The sequence below is a fragment of the Gadus macrocephalus genome, chromosome 23 (assembly GCF_031168955.1).
Source record: "Gadus macrocephalus chromosome 23, ASM3116895v1".
NCBI classification, from domain to species: Eukaryota; Metazoa; Chordata; class Actinopteri; order Gadiformes; family Gadidae; genus Gadus; species Gadus macrocephalus.
Genome location: NC_082404.1, coordinates 2,136,699 through 2,156,906, shown reverse-complemented (window position 1 = coordinate 2,156,906; position 20,208 = coordinate 2,136,699). Strand labels below are relative to the sequence as shown.

General features: G+C 44.3%; 2 protein-coding genes across 3 annotated transcripts in view; both read left to right on the top strand.

Moving 5' to 3' along the window:
- Window positions 1-1,626, top strand: part of rmc1 (regulator of MON1-CCZ1) — a 14,043-nt gene extending 12,417 nt beyond the window's left edge. Inside the window, exons 18-21 of one of the 2 annotated variants that reach the window (XM_060044844.1) lie at window positions 24-92; window positions 265-352; window positions 798-935; window positions 1,109-1,626. In XM_060044844.1, the coding sequence (XP_059900827.1) occupies window positions 24-92; window positions 265-352; window positions 798-935; window positions 1,109-1,188 (375 nt within the window). In that variant the 3' untranslated portion in view covers window positions 1,189-1,626. The remainder of the gene's footprint in view (window positions 1-23; window positions 93-264; window positions 353-797; window positions 936-1,108) is intronic. The other variant, XM_060044845.1, reaches the window with a different exon arrangement.
- A 9,741-nt stretch (window positions 1,627-11,367) lies between these two features.
- LOC132452716 (uncharacterized) lies at window positions 11,368-15,252 on the top strand. The gene is made up of 6 exons (XM_060045471.1): window positions 11,368-13,716; window positions 13,836-13,878; window positions 13,992-14,063; window positions 14,207-14,583; window positions 14,715-14,798; window positions 14,908-15,252. Exon 1 carries the CDS (start codon window positions 11,559-11,561, stop codon window positions 13,713-13,715), a length of 2,157 nt encoding a protein of 718 aa, XP_059901454.1. The 5' UTR covers window positions 11,368-11,558; the 3' UTR covers window position 13,716; window positions 13,836-13,878; window positions 13,992-14,063; window positions 14,207-14,583; window positions 14,715-14,798; window positions 14,908-15,252.
- The last annotated feature ends 4,956 nt before the right edge of the window (window positions 15,253-20,208 follow it).

The window sequence follows — 20,208 nt, the reverse complement described above, 5'->3', positions numbered from 1 at the left end:
TGTATCCACTGCTTCCATCGTAGGCTTGTTTACTTCTGTCGTTGGAGAGTACCTACCCCCCCGCCCACCAGCTCTCCCTGGACATGCTGAAGGTACACTCACATCGCCATAGTAGTAACTTTGTTCTACCAGACATTTCAGTCTCCTCTAATGTGTGTGTGTGTGTGTGTGTGTGTGTGTGTGTGTGTGTGTGTGTGTGTGTGTGTGTGTGTGTGTGTGTGTGTGTGTGTGTGTGTGTGTGTGTGTGTGTGTGTGTGTGTGTAGCGGTTGTCCACAGCTAACGATGAGATCGTGGAGGTGCTGTTGTCTAAGCAGCAGGTGCTGGGAGCCCTGAGGTTCATCCGCAGCGTGGGTCAGTCTCTTCCTAAAGCTCCTCTCAGGATATACCTTATGGACTGCAGCATTGTTCAATACTTCATTGGGATTGGTCAATAACGTGTCATGCCTTATTGACCAATAACGGGACACCTCTGCCTTTTTAACACCGAAACGATGCACTACAAGTTTCCTTAACTATATCGTTTCCATAAGAATATTGAAATATCAGCCATCAGGTTGAAAACAATCCAACAACGTAATAGATTAAAGTAATTTATATCAAATGATTGTTGGCAGCTGTAGTATAAGTGGAATGAACCCACATTCTTATTAAAGAACGTACTTTACATAGATATAGATGTTCTACACCGTCTTCAGATCCTGTGTGTGTGTGTGTGTGTTTGTTTGTGTGTGTGTGTTTTGTTCACGTGGTTGTTTTCCCGGCATCTTGTTTGAATCCAAACGGACCACCTCCACAGGTAGTCATGACAACGTGTCGGCCAGGAAGTTCCTGGACGCGGCGCAGCAGACCAGTGACCGGATGCTGTTCTACACCGTCTTCAGGTCCTTCCAGCAGAGGAACCAGCGGCTCAGAGGAAACCCCGCCTTCAACCCTGGTGAGACGCCTACACCTTCATACACACAAACCCCCACACACACACACACTAATAACACATACACACTGACCTACACATACACACCAATACCACATACAGGCCGGCATAAGTGCACACTCATATCTCACCTGAATGTAGTGTAGTGGTCTAACGTGTGTGTGTCTCCGTCCTAGGAGAACACTGTGAGGAACACGTGGTCCACTTCAAGCAGCTGTTTGGAGAGCAATCCCTGATGAAAGCTGCTACTGTCTGAATGAGAGGAGATGTGCACTACAGACTGTACTAGACCATGATGTAGCGTGGAGCACATCTCATATCAAACTTTGTGGACAAGAGATGAAATGATCTGGATTCAACTGGACTGGATTCAACACACATGTGTTGTCTCTCTGCGATGCCTCTGTTTCACCTGATCTGTGTTGGAACACATTGATATAACTCCACGCAGAGCTGGAGGAGGTCTGACCCCCTCTGACCTTTATTCTAAATGATAAAAGTTTCAAAGGAATCTGAAATCTGTCTGTTCCTCATGTGGGACCATTTGGCAGATCTCTCTGAGGTAAACCAAACACAAGGAGGTGTATTATGTTAAACGTTGTAGAAACACCAAACCAATTTGTATAATTCTGTTTCTTTCACTGTTTGTGATTGACAAAAGGATTTAAAATAAATAACATATCACACCGAAGTATCCATGACACACCTAAATATCTTGTCCAAAAGTATATTGATATCTCAAGGTTTGCTTATATAAACACCGTCTTTGAAATACTGCTTGGTTCCTTCGCCGGAAGGTAAAATACACCTTTAGAGTACGATTTGATAGATTTTACATTTACTGATGTAGGAATGTCGTAGTTTAACACTTATTTCAAACCATGTTAAAACTTAAAACTTAAAACTTACACCTTAGGTGATGGCTATACATGTTGTTTATTTAGGTAGGAGATATGGAATAGAGGTAAGTTTCCAAAATTACTATTAATTAATGCCACTAGAATAATATCACTTTATAACACACATACTTTAGCATCATCTAAAGCTACAGGCAACCAAATCATTCGGAACATGCCTTGTTCTTCTGACCGTAAAGATCTTAAACCTCTATTTAGAAGGTTTTAATTCTGCTCCCTCTTCATTGTGTCCAGACTCCTCTGGTCTTCAATTCACAACGTATATCACATTTTCTCGTGTTTGGGGTTAAAACTGGGAAAATGTTTTGTTTATCAGTTTTTTGGCTTTTGCCAAGATAATGGATTAGTGGACACCCACAGACTCAAGGGTTGAGCTATTTCTGGCGGGACGCCCTAGTCTCTATCAGCTAACCACTAACGCATTGTCCAATCAAACGTACCTACACAGAAGTTGGTCAAATTAATACTTTCCTTCTCTCACCAACGGTCTCGGGGAAGTTAACTTCTGTGCTGAATTACACTTCCTGTCTTCTGTTGGCCTTACTCACCATTCAGTTCAACATGTCGCTCATCAAACAGGTGACAGACCTCCGTGAAGACAAGAAATAGACCAGGCCCGTCCTGCGTAACAACAGGGATGGCAGAGTGGCATGTACACCTCTAGAAGTGAGATGAGGGGCCAGGATGCCCCCAATACGAATACACGCCGAGTTAAGATCCACCCCACTCTGCCTGGAACCATTAAACAAATTGCCTGGAAACATCTATCTTCTTGGACTCTTCTGCATGTCTTCGCCCACTGAGCTTTTCATAAAAAGTTGGTCAACCAATCCCTAGCTTGGGTCATGCCTTTAATTTCCTATTGGCCCTTTCCCATATATAGTTATAAAAAGGAATTCATGACATCAAGGCAACTTTAGGGACTGAATTTAAATCAGATGCCTCAATTCAATTTCAATTCAATTTCTTTATTTCGCCATGTACACAGGTACTAGGAATTTTGAATGGTATTCTCCATGCAGGCTGGAGCATTACAAATAGAACATAGAACAGAACAAAGGGACAAGACAGAACAACAATACAAGAAAGTACCAGTATGACCATGGAGGTAGTGCAATAATAGAATTGTTAAATAAGTTAAATAAATAAAGTAAAGTGCTGAGAGGAGCCATAAAGCTCATGTGCAAGGGCTGTTTATGAGGGCTATTGCTTGTGGAAAAAAGCTATTGAGGTGACGTGAGGTTTTTGTCATGATGGCCCTATATCGCCGTCCAGAGGGTAGAAGGTTAAGAGGCAGTTGGCAGGATGTGAGGGGTCTGCTGTGATCTTCACAGCTTTCCTGCGGGATCTGGAGCTGTGGAGGTCCTTGATGGAAGGAAGGGGGCAGCCGATGATGCGCTCTGCAGCCCGTACGACTCTTTGGAGCCTGGCCTTAGAGCGGGCAGCGGCAGCGGCAGAGTCATACCAGACCGAGTGTGAGGATGTAAGCACACTCTCAATGATGGCCCTGTAGAACTGCACCATGATGGGGGGGCTGACCTGAAGTCCTCTCAGCTGCCGAAGGAAGAACAGGCGCTGCTGGCCTTTCTTCACAAGTTGAGTGATGTTATTGTCCCATTTCAGTGTGTTGGTGATGGTTGTGCCTAGGAATTTGAAATGTTCGACTACAGTGACAGATGAGTTGTTGATGACAAGTGGGGGATATGTCTGAACCTTTTTTCGGAAGTCCACAATCATCTCCACTGTCTTGTTGACGTTGAGCTCTAGGTTGCTGACTGCACACCAGGACTCTAGATGGGCGACCTCCCTCCGGTAGGCAGACTCGTTGTTGTTGCTGATGAGACCTATCAGGGTGGTGTCGTCTGCATACTTGATGGTCTTGACAGACGGGTCACGGGAGGTGCAGTCATTCGTGTAAAGGGAGAAGAGCAGGGGGGACAGCACACAACCCTGGGGGGCACCGGTGTTAACTGTGCGGGGCTGTGATAGATGCGGGCCCAGCCTGACATACTGTCTCCTGTCAGTGAGAAAATCTGTAATCCATAAGCAGGTGAGGGGGTGGATGTTCAGATGGGTCAGTTTGATATGGAGGAGGACGGGAATGATGGTGTTAAAGGCAGAGCTATAATCCACAAACAGGACTCTTGCAAAGGTGTTCCGATAGTCCAGGTGTTGTAGAATGTAGTGAAGGGCTATGTTGATTGCATCATCTACTGAGCGGTTGGGTCTGTATGCAAATTGAAGGGGGTCCATGAGGTGGTCAGTGGATGCTTTTAGATAGGAGAGGCCCAGGCGTTCAAATACTTTCATGACTACAGAGGTGAGGGCGACTGGTCTGTAGTCATTCAAACAGGTGATCTTGGGCTTTTTTGGTACAGGGATGATGACAGCAGATTTGAAACAGGCAGGTACATGGCATAATTGAAGAGACTGATTGAAAATGTCCGTAAACACTGGAGCCAGCTCGCTGGCACAGTGCTTGAGGGTAGCCGGTGACACCATGTCTGGCCCACACGCTTTCCTGGTGTTCTGGCCTTTGAAGAGCCTCCGAACCTCATGCTCAGTGATGACTAGTGGAGCAGGTGAGGAGGTGGCCGGGGGAAGGGAGGCGGGGGTGGTGGAGGGGGGGGGCCCACTTGGTGCTTCAAACCTTGTGCAGAACACGTTTAACTGGTCTGGTAGATTTGGGTCATGACCACATTACACATTATGTTTCCTTCTAGTTATTAGTTATAAGAAGACATGCCTTCATTTTTCAATGTTGAAATGATGGGAGGAGTTTGAGGTGGTTTACCTGAGAGTAGTGATAGTTCAAGGTGTCCTATTTCTTAAATAATACCTCATACCTTGACCATCAACATCAGTATTGTTTTTGATATCTACCAAGCAGCTTTGGAAGTGTTTTGGAGGAGGGAGAAGTGTGGCTTCCCTACCATTGTTAACACACCTGGCTGAGCATGACTTCAGAGATTGTTCTTCCATTCACCCTGGCTGCCCTCAGGACCTCTTTACGTGCCTCCTTCATCCTTCCCTGGGTCATGAGCCATCGGGCGGATTCAGGCAGGAACCTGGAACGTCACACAGGTCAAACATGACCGAACATTAAAGCACACAAGGCTTAGGGTTACGTTGAAGTACAGAAGGGTGAACAGACCAGTATACGGCTGGAAGTGCCAGGACCAGAGGGCTTGAGAACACCAGGTGCAGAATCCTCCAATCACGGATAAAGCATAGGCCCGTTTAAAGTTACTGGTCTACTCTGCCCTGAATATGAAGATTATATAAAAAGGAATAATAGCCCTACAGAAAATGCATTCATTAAAGTTAATGTGTGAATTCCCTGGACGATGGATCCCAGAATAATTTAGTGAATTATTCAAGCCTGTGTTTCCCAGTATGGTGTAGGCAGTTATTGAATAACCTTTGCTAAAGATCACAAGAATCCATCCAGGGATCATGTGAGATTTTCTCGGGATTTCTTTCTTCAATATCAACAAAAAAATCGGTGATTTGGTGAAACATGCCCAGTAGATGGCACCAACACAAAACTCATCGCAAGACCACAAACGGCTTTTAAGGGCCAACCACAAATTTATATTGAGCATACTACCTTAAATTACTATAATCATTGTGATCTTCTTACTTAATGAAGCATGTCTCCTTTACATACAGTAACATGCAATTTAATTAACTAAGTTTATTGTTGAAATATTGAAATCAGCTAACTGACAAAAATACCTTAATCAAACATGAAATGCTATGATACATTACTTGTCATACTCATAACCAGGGCCCCGTTTCCCGATATCGATGGATCTTCGCTCGTAAGATCATTCTCCCGATGGATCTTTCGAACCATCGATAATTTCTTTGGAGCGTTTCCCGAAACTCCTCTTAACGTGAACGCGCATTCGCTGCACTCACGACGATCGTAGGATTGTACCTGGCCAGTGGCCACTGACATGGTGCTGAAACGGGCTATGACGCAGGGGGAGACGCAGGAATGTCGGAGGAAAATGGGGTTAAAAAGGGTTAAAATATCTCCCCATCAAGGCCAACCGCAGAGTAGGCTACGAAAAGAATAGATTGCAATAATATGAATGCTAAAGATATTAAAACACAATTGATTAAGCCTAGGCCGACATATATATCAGTCCTAATCCTGAGCGCACGATCGGGAGGTGGAAGTTGCGCTTTAGATGCCTTCACAAGTCCAGCGGAGGGCTCCAGTTTTCGCCGGCCAAGTCATGCGCTGTGATATGTGTGACAGGCTAGCTATGTTGCACAACATTGCAGCTAAGGCTGGGGTAGCTTTGGTTGAACCGGAGGACATTGAGGACGATGACGACGAGGAAGATCGGTGTGAGGACGGCCTCCCTCATAACTACGCGGCTGGTTTTCATGCACGTCGAAGAGTGATTGAGACTTTTTTTTAACCCCCTCCAGCCTCCCACATGTCACTAAACATTCCCGTCAACGTGACCAATCCCCACCATATCCCAGCCTTTTGCTCCTTTGAATTATTTTTAATATTTTTATAATTAATATATATATTTTTTTTTATTGTAGGTTTATTTTTGACATTATTTTAGGCTACGTTTTATGAGTAGCCTATGTCAGTCTGCACAAATCCCCCCTTTCTCTCACACATTTTAAGTGCCCTGCCTGCTCAAACATTTCCTGGACTGTCTCTCAAATTAAGAACATAATGGCCCACATTAGGCTTAGACGCACGTGATACACCATTACCAATAAAACGCATCCAATACCAGGAATGTCCGCTGGTTACGCCACTGAGGCTATAGTAGGCTAACGAGGCTCTTAGCGTCCTACGAGTACCCTGGAGCACTCGTTAGCTACAAGCGTTTTCAAGACGTTCGTTACCAAAGATGCTTTCGGGAAACGGTGTGAATACTGTACGATGCTCGTACGACCCACTCTGCGATCCACTTATGCCGCTTTTCCACTGCATGGTACCAGCTCGACACGACTCGACTCAGCTCGCATTTTTTGCGTTTCCACCGCGAAAACATGGTATCTGGTACCTGAAGTGGCTGCTTTTTCTAGTACCGCCTCGCTCTAGGTTCCAAGCGAGCTGAGCCGATGCTAAAAGGTGACGTCGGCAGACGGCCGGCCACTGATTGGCCAGAGAGTGTGACGAAGTCACGAGAGCGACATGGCAACCATGCTGGTAACAGCCATAGCAGCGCCGCAGCCAACATATTCCACTTCTTCAACTTCTTCAACATGCCAGCTAATAATACGAACACGAATACCATCGCATCGATGTCCTCCATTGTTGTTATGTGGGTTCTGTCCATGTGTGGGTTGCGTAGGTGTTGTTTGCGTCGCGTACAAAATTATGTCACGGCCCTTTCGCGCAGCCGACCCCGCCCACGTCCAGGAGGTACTATTTGCGGTGGAAAAGGACCCGTGCTGCTACCGTGTCGAGTCGTGTCGAGTCGAGTCGTGTCGAGTCGAGCTACATGTGCGGTGGAAAAGCGGCATTAGGCTAAAGATGCTTTCGGGAAACGGGGCCCAGGGCTGTAGTGGAGGGTAAACGCACGTAAACGCCGTTTACGCACCTCTGGAATTTAGGAAATAGCGTTTACGCACCTCTAAATAGCGTTTACGCACCTCAAAGTTCCCTGTGCCTTGTATTATGCCTTTGGAATAATCGGAAATAAATTTGGTATAATTTTAAAACACCTAAGACAAAGTTTCATATTGTTGAACAAATAAACGCTGTAATCTGAATCATTTTCATCTGGGCCCCGTTTCCCGAAAGCATCTTTAGCCTAAGTGGATCGCAGAGTGGGTCGTACGAGCATCGTGCAGTTTTCACACCGTTTCCCGAAAGCATCTTTGGTAACGAACGTCTTGAAAACGCTCGTAGCTAACGAGTGCTCCTGTAATGGTTATAAATATGTGTTGTAGTGAAAAGGTTTAAAATGTTTAATGCCGTAGATAAGTGCTTCAAAATGCAAAAACTGACTTTTCTCACTATTTTTATCTATTACCCATTGCTCTGCCCTTTGAAGTTATAAAGTGATGCTGGTAAAATATGTTGTTTATTTCCATGTTTATCTAAAAAAATGCATTATTCTTTATTTGCTACAAAATTATTCTAAAGAGCTAAATTAGGAAAGTTGTTGCAGAGTTTCTTTATTCCACCTAATTTTGTGTTCAATCTTTCGATGGTCGGTGTTCGATTCCTTTTGTTTTGCCTCGTTCAGCCTGTAGGGGGAATAGCGTGCTTGCCGTCTTTTCGGCCATTACAACTTTGGACTTGACCACAACACTGCGTCCTCGTTGTTATTTCTATACCCCCCTCACAGGTAGGAACGGTGGTTGTGCAATTGCTTCTATATTTATATTTGAATGCTAGGGAACATGCCGAGAGGATTATAGCCATGCATGGATTGTTTGAAGGGGTAGTTGGGTTAAACACGGGGGAGTCGCTCTGCCGTAGCGTGCTTGTTAGCATCCCACGGGCAGGCGCGTGGTAGGAAAGTGTCCGCCATTCCCTGACAATGCGTGTTGGCGCTGTGTTAATTTGATGTGTAAAATATAATAGAAGTGTGAATAAGCTGGCACAGTATTGTTTAAGTGTCGTTAGACATTATTGTTAGTGTGTTTTAGCTGAAATAATACTTATTGAAGAAGGTGTTAAAGTTAAAAATACTTTTGAGAGAGGTTTATCTTTTTTTTTAGTTAATAGCTATGGAAAGATGTTTTATGGTGGAAAGCTTTAAATGTAGTACTTAGGTTGAATCCCATTACTTGTCTCGCTTCAAAATCTCAGCCCTAACCCTCGCTGTTGCGCGTTCACGCGCCGTGGAGCCATGTCCCAATACAGTTTAAAGGTAGCTTAAGGGGTAAGGGGAGGGCTAACATCCCCTCAAAATTGAGATTTTCGATGGGCACCCTCAAAGCGCTTCAGTTCTGACTTGCTCCCACAATACCTTGCGAGAAAACGGAAAATCAAGAAATATCCTAGACAAGATGGAGGGCGAAAAGATGCGACAGGATTGGAAAAACACAAATGTAAGTGTTTTCTCTGTAATTAACTATTAATTATTGTATTGATTATACTCTGCAGCCCGGCCGCGGACTCTCGGAAGATCGCGAAAGTCCGATCACGGGCTCTGCAGCCCGGCCGTCGGACTTTCGCGGGCCGCCCGACCCCGGTTCTCGGCCGGGATGCAGAGCCCGATCACGGGCTCTGCAGCCCGGCCGTCGGACTTTCGCGGGCCGCCCGACCCCGGTTCTCGGCCGGGCTGCAGAGCCCGATCACGGGCTCTGCAGCCCGGCCGTCGGACTTTCGCGGGCCGCCTGACCCCGGCCGTCGGACTTTCACGGGCCGCCCGACCCCGGTTCTCGGCCGGGCTGCAAGACCGGGCTGGATATCATGTCGTATGATATCCAGATCTTCCATGTTCTAGTGACTCCAGGTTAAAAATAAGCTTTATACTAATATATTATATTAGTAACATTCTATAAGTAATATTATATATACTAATATATTATATTATATTAGTAATATTACATGGTTAATCAATGTAATTTTTGGCAGTACTATATTGTGTACATAGCCAGGGCTGGACTGGCAATCTGGCATACCGGGCATTTTCCCGGTGGGCCGAGTTCCCTCGAGGGCCGATGGCCTCCCCCGTTTTTATTTTTTTCCAAAAAACAAACAAACAATAAAACTGACCGGCGGCCCACGATGTCATGTTGACGGCCCTCGGCCCATGCATGTGGGGGGGGGGGGGGGTTGAAAGTTGAAAAATTTTCAACTTTTTAGGCAGCGACGGTTCCGTCATCTAATCAGATCGCGTATGCAAATGTAAGCACTGTGACGCGACTCGGGCTCTGACGATACTGGAAAGCGGGAAAGCGGGTCATCTTGCCTCGCAACAAGCAGGAAGAAGCGGGAAGAACCTGGCGAACCGATTTGATTGGCTGACGCCTTCCCACGTCTGTTGACTGACGGTGCAGTGGGCACGAGGCGTGAGGCAGCCGCAGAACCAATTATTACGGCCCACCTCTTCCCTGTATTTAGCTATGAAAAACGAAAGTTTGCGAGAGTGGAAGACGGCAATGGACAAACCAAAGCGTAAACTTAAAGGTGGAGCTGAAAAGCTCAGGGCCAAAAGGCTCAAAAATCTAGCCGCAGACGCCGGAAAATGTGCTAAAATAACTGACATGTTCAGTGGAGGTGCTTCGGGAGCCCCCTCCACCTCAGGTGAATCAAGCACCACCAGCACCAGTGGACAGGGCGAGGGGGCTAGCTGTAGCGATCCACCCATGGAGACAGCACAGATGGTGGAAGATGAACAGGGAGGAGGAGATGATGAGTCCGAACCCGAGGGTCATGGACTGAGTGAGCCGCTGCCGGTGCACCAGGTAAGCAGCTATTAACATAAGGATAATACGTTTAGATGATGGATTTGAATTTAGCCAGCCGCAGCGATATGAAAATGATGCGTAATAGTTGTGACAAACGGCTATGCTAATATGCTAATGAAAATGCTAGATGAATAGTCATGCTACACGCTATCATGCCTGACGGATAAGCAAGCACACAGCATAGCCCCACGATACACGCCGTTCACAGGTGGAATGCTGTAATAGTAGTCGTTGGAAAGTTTTTATTACCACGTAGTATTACACTACTATGGCATTACACAGTGTATTTAGCGATGCAACTTGGGCCATTATGGTAATAGCCGAGCCAATTTATTACAGGGGGTTGGTGGTTATTATTGAAGTGGTTGTCGTCGTCTTTTTTCCCAAACGAGGCTCTTATTTGTTTGCGCAGCTTAAACCTTTTCTTTTCGTTGAAATGTGTCTCGATGACGAACGATTAGTGTTCTATGGTGGGACGGGTTATAATGAAACTGAGAAATTGGGGAATTCTGGCCAACGTTCGGTTCTTCTGTGTTGAAAATAAGCCGCTTCCCCCCAAGACCCTGCCAGCTAACTGGGGTAGTTTGTCTGATGCTCTCGGCTAACGTACTCTCACACTCCAAATATAATCGGTCAATATAAAGTTCTAATGATTCGAGTCTAAATGTTCAAGCCGACATGGTTGCCGTTGTCTTTTTCCAAACGAGGCTCTTGTTTGCACAGCTGGAAAGCCTTTTCTTTTTCGTTGATATGTGTCTCAAGGAGATGTGTCTCGAAAGAAGCACAGAAAATAAAAGCGAGAGCAACAAAAAAGCAAAATGGGGAGTAGTCTATAAAATTGCATTTTTAAAACTTGGCATATTTTGGAGATATCCTACAGTGTTCTTAATATGGGTAATTTAAAGATATTCAAATGACTTAATGGAGATGAATACAGTATAACTTATTTGGATATTTCCAAATAAAATATAAAATTTAAGCATTAATGTTACTACAAATAAATATACATTTGGATATTTAGTTTAAGTATTGTATTATTTGTAATTAATAATTGATCCCTCTGTTCTTTTCTAGTCAAGCCAGACTGTACTTTTGCCGTCCAGACCGTGCTACACTGCAAACTTTTTTGAACCACCATCCAAAGCAAGATGCTCCAAACCCAATAGGAAAGGTCTTCACAAACAAAGAAGGTACAAGCAGGAAGTGGCTGACATACTGTGATCAACGTCCTGCTTTATTTTGTTTTGTATGCTTGGCCTTTAGCAAGCCCTCTGATAACAGTGTATTCATTACTGGAATGTCTGACGGGAGACATGCTCACCAGAGAGCAGAAGAGCATGAAAAAAGCATGGCACATAGAGCTTGTGCTGAAGCTTATTTTCTAAACTGCTCAAAATCTGACATAAACAGCCTGCTTAGAGGAAGACAGCTAACTGCTCATAGAGAGCAGATCAAGAAGAGACGGCAGGTGTTAGACCGTGTGGTGGAAGTGGTCAGAGTGATTGGAAAGAGGGGCCTAAGCTACAGGCACGAAGACAATGAGGCTGCTTATACTCTAGAGGACAGCAGCCTTGATCATGGCAACTTTTTTGAGATGATACTTTTGCTGGGGAAATATGATGTGGCATTGAAAGAACATCTCAGTGACATAATTCATAAAAGCAAAAAGCTCCATGAATCTGCATCAGGCTCAAGAGGCAGGGGTTCCCTTGTCACTCTGCTGTCTAAATCGACTGTCAACTCAGTGATTGACACAATCCTTAAGATGATCAAAGACAACATCGGCACGGAAATTCAAAAAGCCGGCATGTTTACTGTACAACTGGACACAACACAGGATATCACAGCACAAGACCAGTGCTCAGTTGTGCTTCGGTACGTCACTGATACTGTACATGAGAGGCTTGTTGCTGTGGTAAGGTGCAGTTCATCCACAGGAGAGGCCTTTGTTCAGTTGTTGAGTGATGTGCTTGATGGTCTGAACTTAGACAAAAGCCTCTGCATTGGAAATGCCACAGATGGAGCTGCCAACATGCAGGGAAGATACAGAGGCTTCTCTTCACTCTTGTCATCACAATCTCCTCACCATGTCCATGTGTGGTGCTACTCTCATGTGCTCAATCTCGTTCTTTCTGACACCATTGAAATTGTGATAGAGAGTGGATCTCTTTTTCATCTCCTGAATGACATCGCTGTGTTCATCCGAGAATCTCATCAGAGAATGAACGTATGGGAGAAGGAAAGCCACAGCAGCAGGCACAAGCGCATAGGACCCATTGGAGAGACACGCTGGTGGGCAAAGCATGATGCCTTAAAGAAAGTGTTTGGCTCATTTGGGAAACCGCAGGACTGTCTCTACATTGATGTTCTGTGCACCCTTTCAGCCATTCAAGACCAGACGACAGTGAAGTCAAATGTAAGATCCAAAGCAAGGGGATACAAAGATGGCCTTCTCAGACACGAGACCATCCTGACCGCGCAATTATTCTTGCAGATATTTGAGAAGACCACCCCACTATCCAAATACCTCCAAACAGGCGGGATGGACATCCTCTCTGCCCACAGGATGGTGATGTCCACACACGAGGCCCTTAAGGAGATGGGAAGAGATTTCCAGACAGTCAAGGATGCAACAGAGAGTTTTGTGAAGTGGGCAAATGACAAGCTGGAGGAGCAGAATGAGGAGATGGGCATGGAGGTGGAGGTTTCACTACCGCAGAGGAGGCCAAAGAAGAAGTCCATGCCAGGAGAGATGGCCCAGGATGAAACTTCCAATGACCCAAGCAAGACGTATGAGGTTAAAGTCCATAACCAAATTATGGACACCGTTATTGAGGCCATGCAAAGACGATTCCACGATAACGGCAATCTGTATGCGGACCTCTCAATTCTTGACCCCCGAAACTTCCCAGATATCAAAACCAGTGGTCTTCCTGAGTCTGCACTGAAAGACCTAAGCAGAAGTCTCATCAAATTTAACAATTCGGCAACCATATCAAATTTACAATCTGAACTTGAAAGCTTGGCAAGCCAGTGGGACATGCTGAAGCGTCCACCACTAGATGAGTACACATCCCGTACTGTGGAGGAAGGACCTGGTGGAGACCCAGAGATGGAAATTGTCAGCAAAGCCTGTGCCTCATGTAAAAACTGCCCCCTGTGTTGCTACCAGATTCTCCTCAGATTCAACCTGCTCACAGACGCATACCCTCTTCTTTCTCTGTCCTACAAATATCTGCTGACACTCTCAGTGACACAGGTAGCCTGCGAAAGATCATTTTCAACTTTGAAATTCATCAAGAGCAGGCTGAGGAGCAGCTTATCTGCTGGTAAATTGGAGGCCTTCATGCTGATGTCCACAGAAAAGGACATCCTCATGGGATTGGACACAGACAGTGTCATAGACAGAGTGGCCGAAAAAAGTGAACTTCTTCGGAAGCTCCTACTCTACTAAAGTAAGACAATATTTTTAATATTAGTTTAGTTTTGTTTCTCTTCAAAATTACCTAAACTTGATAGTAAGGAATAAAAGGCATAACACTTTCATTGTTGATTGTCTTCTTTTTCCTTTTAGGAAGCCTCTGTCTCAGGTTGTGGCGACGACTTGCTTTCACAAAGTAAGTATTATAGTTATGGAAATGAATGTAATTGTTTGGCTTGAAATTAAAACTTTTTCCCTTTCCCCCCTTTAACATGCATTACATCCTTTTCTGTTATTTACTGTTTTTAGGGTTCCATTTCAGGATTGTGAGATTGGATTGTGAGGATTGTTTTTGGAGATAGACAGACGTTTGGTTTCTGGGTAAGTGAGAAGAAATCAATCTGATTCAAACACAAACGCACACAAGCACACACACACACACACACACACACACACACACACATGTAATGTATTCAAGTCTCACTTCTCTGTGCCTTCCTCTTTATGAAATCCTGTCCCTCTAGGGCTTCACATGTACATAGTTCTTACTGGATTGACGGGGTTTGTGAGCGTTGGTTCCGGTGAAGTCAGCTATTCACCAAGTGAGTAAACATTTACACCTCACCAGAACATAATAAACGTGTTGCAAACCAGATTTTTTATGAGCTTGTATGTGCTTAACATCAAAGTGTGCATGCAACCCCCTCCTCTTCTGTGTGTGTGTGTGTGTGTGTGTGAGAGTGTGTGTGTGTGTGTGTGTGTGTGTGTGTGTGTGTGTGTGTGTGTGTGTGTGTGTGTGTGTGTGTGTGTGTGTGTGTGTGTGTGTGTGTGTGTGTGTGTGTGTGTTTCATGAGTGTTTGATGGACTGTAGTCGGTGTAGACAGACAAGGCTATGCACCAAGTGAGTAAACATATAAACATATACACATTACCACAACATAAAAGTGTTACAAATCTGATGTTGTATGTGCCTAACATCAGAGTGGGTATGTGCCCCCCCCCCTCTGTGTGTGTGTGTGTGGCTATCTGTAGGTTTCATGAGTGTTTGATTGACTGTAGTGTGTGTGCCCAAAGAGCTGATTGGAACTGAAGAGCGCAGACAAGGCTATGCACCAAGTGAGTAAACATATCCATATTACCACGACATAAAAGCGTTAAAAATCTGATGTTGTATGTGCCTAACATCAGAGTGGGTATGTGCCCCCCCCCTCTCTCTCTGTCCAAGGAGCTGATTGGACTGAAGAGAGCAGATAACGCCAGTTCATCGGCAGCTGCCAGGGGCTCTCTTCTCTCAACGTCCAGGTTTTCTGCCAGCTATCATGACAAATTTATAGATTCATTTTAAATAAACAATTGAGTGTGAAGTCACTGCACATTTCCTGGTGTTTTTTTGGTACCTGAAAGAGAGTTTTTTTAGTTAAATTGTGCACCTTTTCCACTAGGCCAGAACGTTTGTACATTTAGAAGACATAAGTTACGTCAATTTAATGGCAGATGTGCTCCGCTAATTATGCGGGCCGGTCTGAGCCAAAAAATGCCCGGGCCGTTTTGTTCTCCCAGTCCAGCCCTGTACATAGCTATTATATATTGTATGTAACATATGGCCATATCACCCAGTTCTGGCATATAATTCCTAATTCCTTCTTATTCGTTTTCTTTCAGGACATCGTTGAGTCCACTGCCACCAGCCCCCCCACCTCTCCCTCATGCTCCTCCACCCCAGGCACCTCTTCCACCACCCCAGACACCCCTTCCAAGAGGAGAGTGCCAGGGAGCAGGCGAGGCATGAGGAGAGCGAGGCAAAGTTGGCGGAATGGTGGAGAAGATGTGATTCTCCACCATTCTCTCAAAAGCTGAGAGAGGGTGTGTGTGTGTGTGTGCGTGTGTATTTTTAGGTGTGCGTGTGTGTGTATTTTTAGATGTGTGGTTCAGTGTTTCTTATTTAAATAAAGTGTTTCTTCTAAAGTGTTCTTGTTCTTAACCGATTATTATCTAAGGGTGCACTCACGTAGCGGCCCGTGCCGTAGCAGCACATCCCAAGTGGCCAAATTGGCCCGGCCTGGCCAGACTGGCCACACTCACACTGGCAGATTTGAGCACGGTTAGGTGTGAAAACGACCAACGGCCACGGCCAGATGGCCTAGTGTGAGTGCACCCTAATACCACCTTTAACATGTAGCTAAGTGACATTCAAAATAAAGGTATATTACGAGGGACAAATAGTATTATTATTATTTATTTTTTTTAACACTTTATTTAAACATGCCAATTACAAAATATAAATACCATTTCAGGTTAAATATCTTTACAATGGGTCTTGCTCGTTGCCCGAGACAATGGCAGCCAGTCTGTCTCTTGTAACATTACCAGGGGTCTGGTTATCTGCTAGGGGGCACGGGGAGGCCATGATGACGTCACAGGGTAGGGTTGTCCCATTTAGTAGGGGATCGGTTAGGGGTAGCAATGAGGGGTAGCAATGAGCATGAGCAATGAGGGTTAGGGTTGAGATGTAGGGTTGAGACAGTGAGCAAAGAAACGGGATTGGGCCTTAGTACTCAAACAATGCGCACTTTAATATGCTGTTTATTTGAATGTTGTTTTGAAGGTTGTTTGGTTTTGCATGCTGTGAAAATGCCATTTTATGAATACTGTACAGATATATCTGGTATTTGGAATTGCATAAGAGATGTACTGTTTGTTGAGAACACCATTACAACTTTGGACTTGACCACAACACTGCGTCCTCGTTGTTATTTCTATACCCCCCTCACAGGGGCGTAACACTCCAGGGTACTCGTAGGACGCTAAGAGCCTCGTTAGCCTACTATAGCCTCAGTGGCGTAACCAGCGGACATTCCTAGTATTGGATGCGTTTTATTATAACACATTGGTAATGGTGTATCACGTGCGTCTGAGCCTAATGTGGGCCATTATGTTCTTAGTTTGAGAGAGACAGTCCAGGAAATGTTTGAGCAGGCAGGGCGCTTAAAATGTGTGAGAGAAAGTGGGGGGGATTTGTGCAGACTGGCATAGGCTACTCATAAAACGTAGCCTAAAATAATGTAAAAAATAATTAAATAAAAATGTAATGAAAATATTAATTATAAAAATATTATAAAAATGCAAAGGAGCAGGCAAAAGGCTGGGATATGGTGGGGATTGGTCACGTTGACGGGAATGTTTAGTGACATGTGGGAGGGTGGAGGGTTGTTAAAAAAAAGTCTCAATCACTCTTCGACGTGCATGAAAACCAGCCGCGTAGTTATGAGGGAGGCCGTCCTCACACCGATCTTCCTCGTCGGCATCGTCCTCAATGTCCTCCGGTTCAACCAAAGCTACCCCAGCCTTAGCTGCAATGTTGTGCAACATAGCTGTCACACATATCACAGCGCATGACTTGGCCGGCGAAAACTGGAGCCCTCCGCTGGACTTGTGAAGGCATCTAAAGCGCAACTTCCACCTCCCGATTGGGCGCTCAGGATTAGGACTGATATATATGTCGGCCTAGGCTTAATCAATTGTTTTTTAATATCTTTAGCATTCATATTATTGCAATCTATTCTTTCCGTAGGCTACTCTGCAGTTGGCCTTGATGGGGAGATATTTTCACCCTTTTTAACCCCATTTTCCTCCGACATTCCTGCGTCTCCCCCTGCGTCATAGCCCATTTCAGCACCATGTCAGTGGACAGGTACAATCCTACGATCGTCTTGAGTGCAGCGAATGCGCGTTCACGTTAAGAGGAGTTTCGGGAAACGCTCCAAAGAAATTATCGATGGTTCGAAAGATCCATCTTTCGAACCATCTTACGAGCGAAGATCCATCGATATCGGGAAACGGGGCCCTGCCATGGACATAATAAAGGATGGACCACAGACTGGAAAATGGCTGCCCATTCATTCCTATACAAACTGCTCAGTGGCACAGGGTAACATACAGGAGCGATTTGCTTCCGCGTTATGGGGCCAAGACATGTGACCTAGTCCGTGACGTACCGGATGCAGAGATCTTCTTCTTCTTCTAGTTTAGTGGAGGATCATAGTTTTTCCCCATATACCGCCACCTACTGGACTACTACACGGGAGTTTGTGACAAGGACGTTGGCAAATGGTTTAAATCATAAAAATAAATTCAAAGAAAAAACCAAACTAACGAAACAAAATAAAACAATCTAACAAAAGAAATGAATAAATAAAAAAAAAATATATATATATACTTAAGGTTAAATTCTTCTAATTAGGTTAGTATCTTTTAGCTAATTTATCAGCAATTTCATTGCCATATATTCAATGGTGGGCTGGAATCCAACAGAACTGAATAACTAAACCAAGGCTTATAATATTTAAAAGAAGATGCTTTACCTCTATCACCAAATCTTCACGTATTGAATTATCTGTTATAAAACTTAGTATCTACAACCCATCTAAGAGTTTGCGTTTATCACACTGTTCATTCATTTCACTGTTCTTCCTCTCATTCCTTTCCTTACTTCTTCTTCTTCTTCTTCTTTAGGCTACCTGTCTTTGTTTCCCCTTCCACTCTTCTGCCCCAGCCAAACAGCCAAAAAAAGTGTTTTGTTAAAATTTGGGGTGGGGGGTCTTGTAATAAAAGCTTTTTTTATTGTAACACTTGGTTCAAATCCTATTTCTTACACATGCAGCCATTTGGACACCATTCTATGATAGCTGATAACCAAGGTACACACTGTTATACTATAATCAAGAGGACATACAGGCAGTTCAAATAAAAAGAGATAGAACTTTATTGATCTGGAAACTTCATAAATATGTAAGATTGCTCAGTTCAATGTTATTGCTTAAGAAACAGATTCCTTCCAACTAACTATTTACGAAAAATGCAATCAATAATTAATATAAAAGTAAATGTTTACATATCGACCAGCAACGAAGTTGGAGTAGCCTACCCAAATAATGAATTGTAATACACCAACATTGTCAACTGTCATACATAGCTAACCATAACCCTGTCATACATAGCTAAACAAGCAAATTAAAATGAAATACCTGCCAACGCAACTGAAATGTTAATATTAGACAATTAACAATATTATGAAAATTACGTAGGTCTCCCATAATCATTCAGGTAATCAATACGTCCGTGCCTGTTACAGCTATTTCAATGATATGTGTGTTATATATCCGTGTTCAACGCCATTCATGTTAAGTAAAAGGACAAATCTCAGACTTTGGAAGTTAATGGAGTTAATGGAAGTTAATTCGGAATTTAATTTAATTCGGAAGTTAATGGAGCCGTGCACTTCAAAATAGGTCCATAGCAAGGAGCCGTTTGTTTCAGTACGACTCCTTTCAGCTGCCCACCCAACATAAACTGCTAATAAAACGCTTGAGGAGGCGTTTTGAAAAGAAAAAACTTAATTTTTTTTAGAACAGGGTAGAAATATAATTATGAGCCTTTGATTGATATCCAGACATTTTTTGCGGAGACACAATCCTGTTCCCCACTTGTATTGGAGTGGACGGCGATATCTACTTCTGGGCCACGTGAAATGACGGACCCCCGTCCACAGCCAGCTTAAACAGCTGCAATACCAGGCTGGGCCTCTGAGCACTGGTGGATTGCGGAAGTATGCGCCTATCCTGGGGGCCTGGGCCCTGCGCTGTAGGCCTATGCTATTATGGTCTGTGACCCTCCAATCAGTGCCTTGCGGCTAGGGCGGCGACACCAATCAGGATCCAGGAAAATATGTCAACAGGAAGTATGTAAACAGATGGCCCTACGCGTTGTGGATTGTCATGCCTGCCTACCTGTCATTAATTAGCCATGGATATCAGGCGATTTTTGAAGAGACCTTCGAGTGCTCCCACTCCAACAGATGCCCGAAAAAGGCCTTAAGTACAAAGTAAGACTGAAGATGATCAATTCACATGAGTTGTTTTTGTGATTTATAAATCAATTTTACTTGACGAACTATTAAATGACTACGAGCATTCAGATTGGCCAATGTGTAGTCATGCTATCCGTGTACTGCCCATGTCAAAATGAGCGAAAGAGAGTTTTACTATCCATATCAACCTCGGAGATGCGAGGTTGGCGGTTGCAGCCGTGGACTCCACGGCTGAACTGTGGATCGGGCGGATGACGCAACAAAAAAATATATTTTAATTAAATTCGGGCGGTTGGCGGTTAAACCAATAAAAATAAAAATATTTATAAATATTCTTATTTTATATATTATAAATATTTTTATTTTATTATTTATTTTCTTTAAAGTTATTTTCCCAGCAAACTGGCCTGTTCCCCTAGAGCAGGGGCTCAAACTCGCGGCCCGCGGGACGATATTTTGTGGCCCCCTACTTGATATCAAAGTTACGTTTTTTTTTTTTTTTTTGCCGAGCCGCTGCGCTTGCCCGTTGGCCTTATTTATAAAGCTTGCTGCGCACAAAAACCTTGCATAAGACGGAGGTGAAATGTGCTAGGCCAACGGTATGGCTTCTCCCAAGTCTGTGTGCGCTGGAGATACGCCATTTCTGTGTGTATCTCTTTC

Bases quoted from the DNA above. Each gene is read 5' to 3' on its own strand.
- LOC132452716 (XM_060045471.1), top strand. From the start codon at position 11,559: ATGTCTGACGGGAGACATGCTCACCAGAGAGCAGAAGAGCATGAAAAA.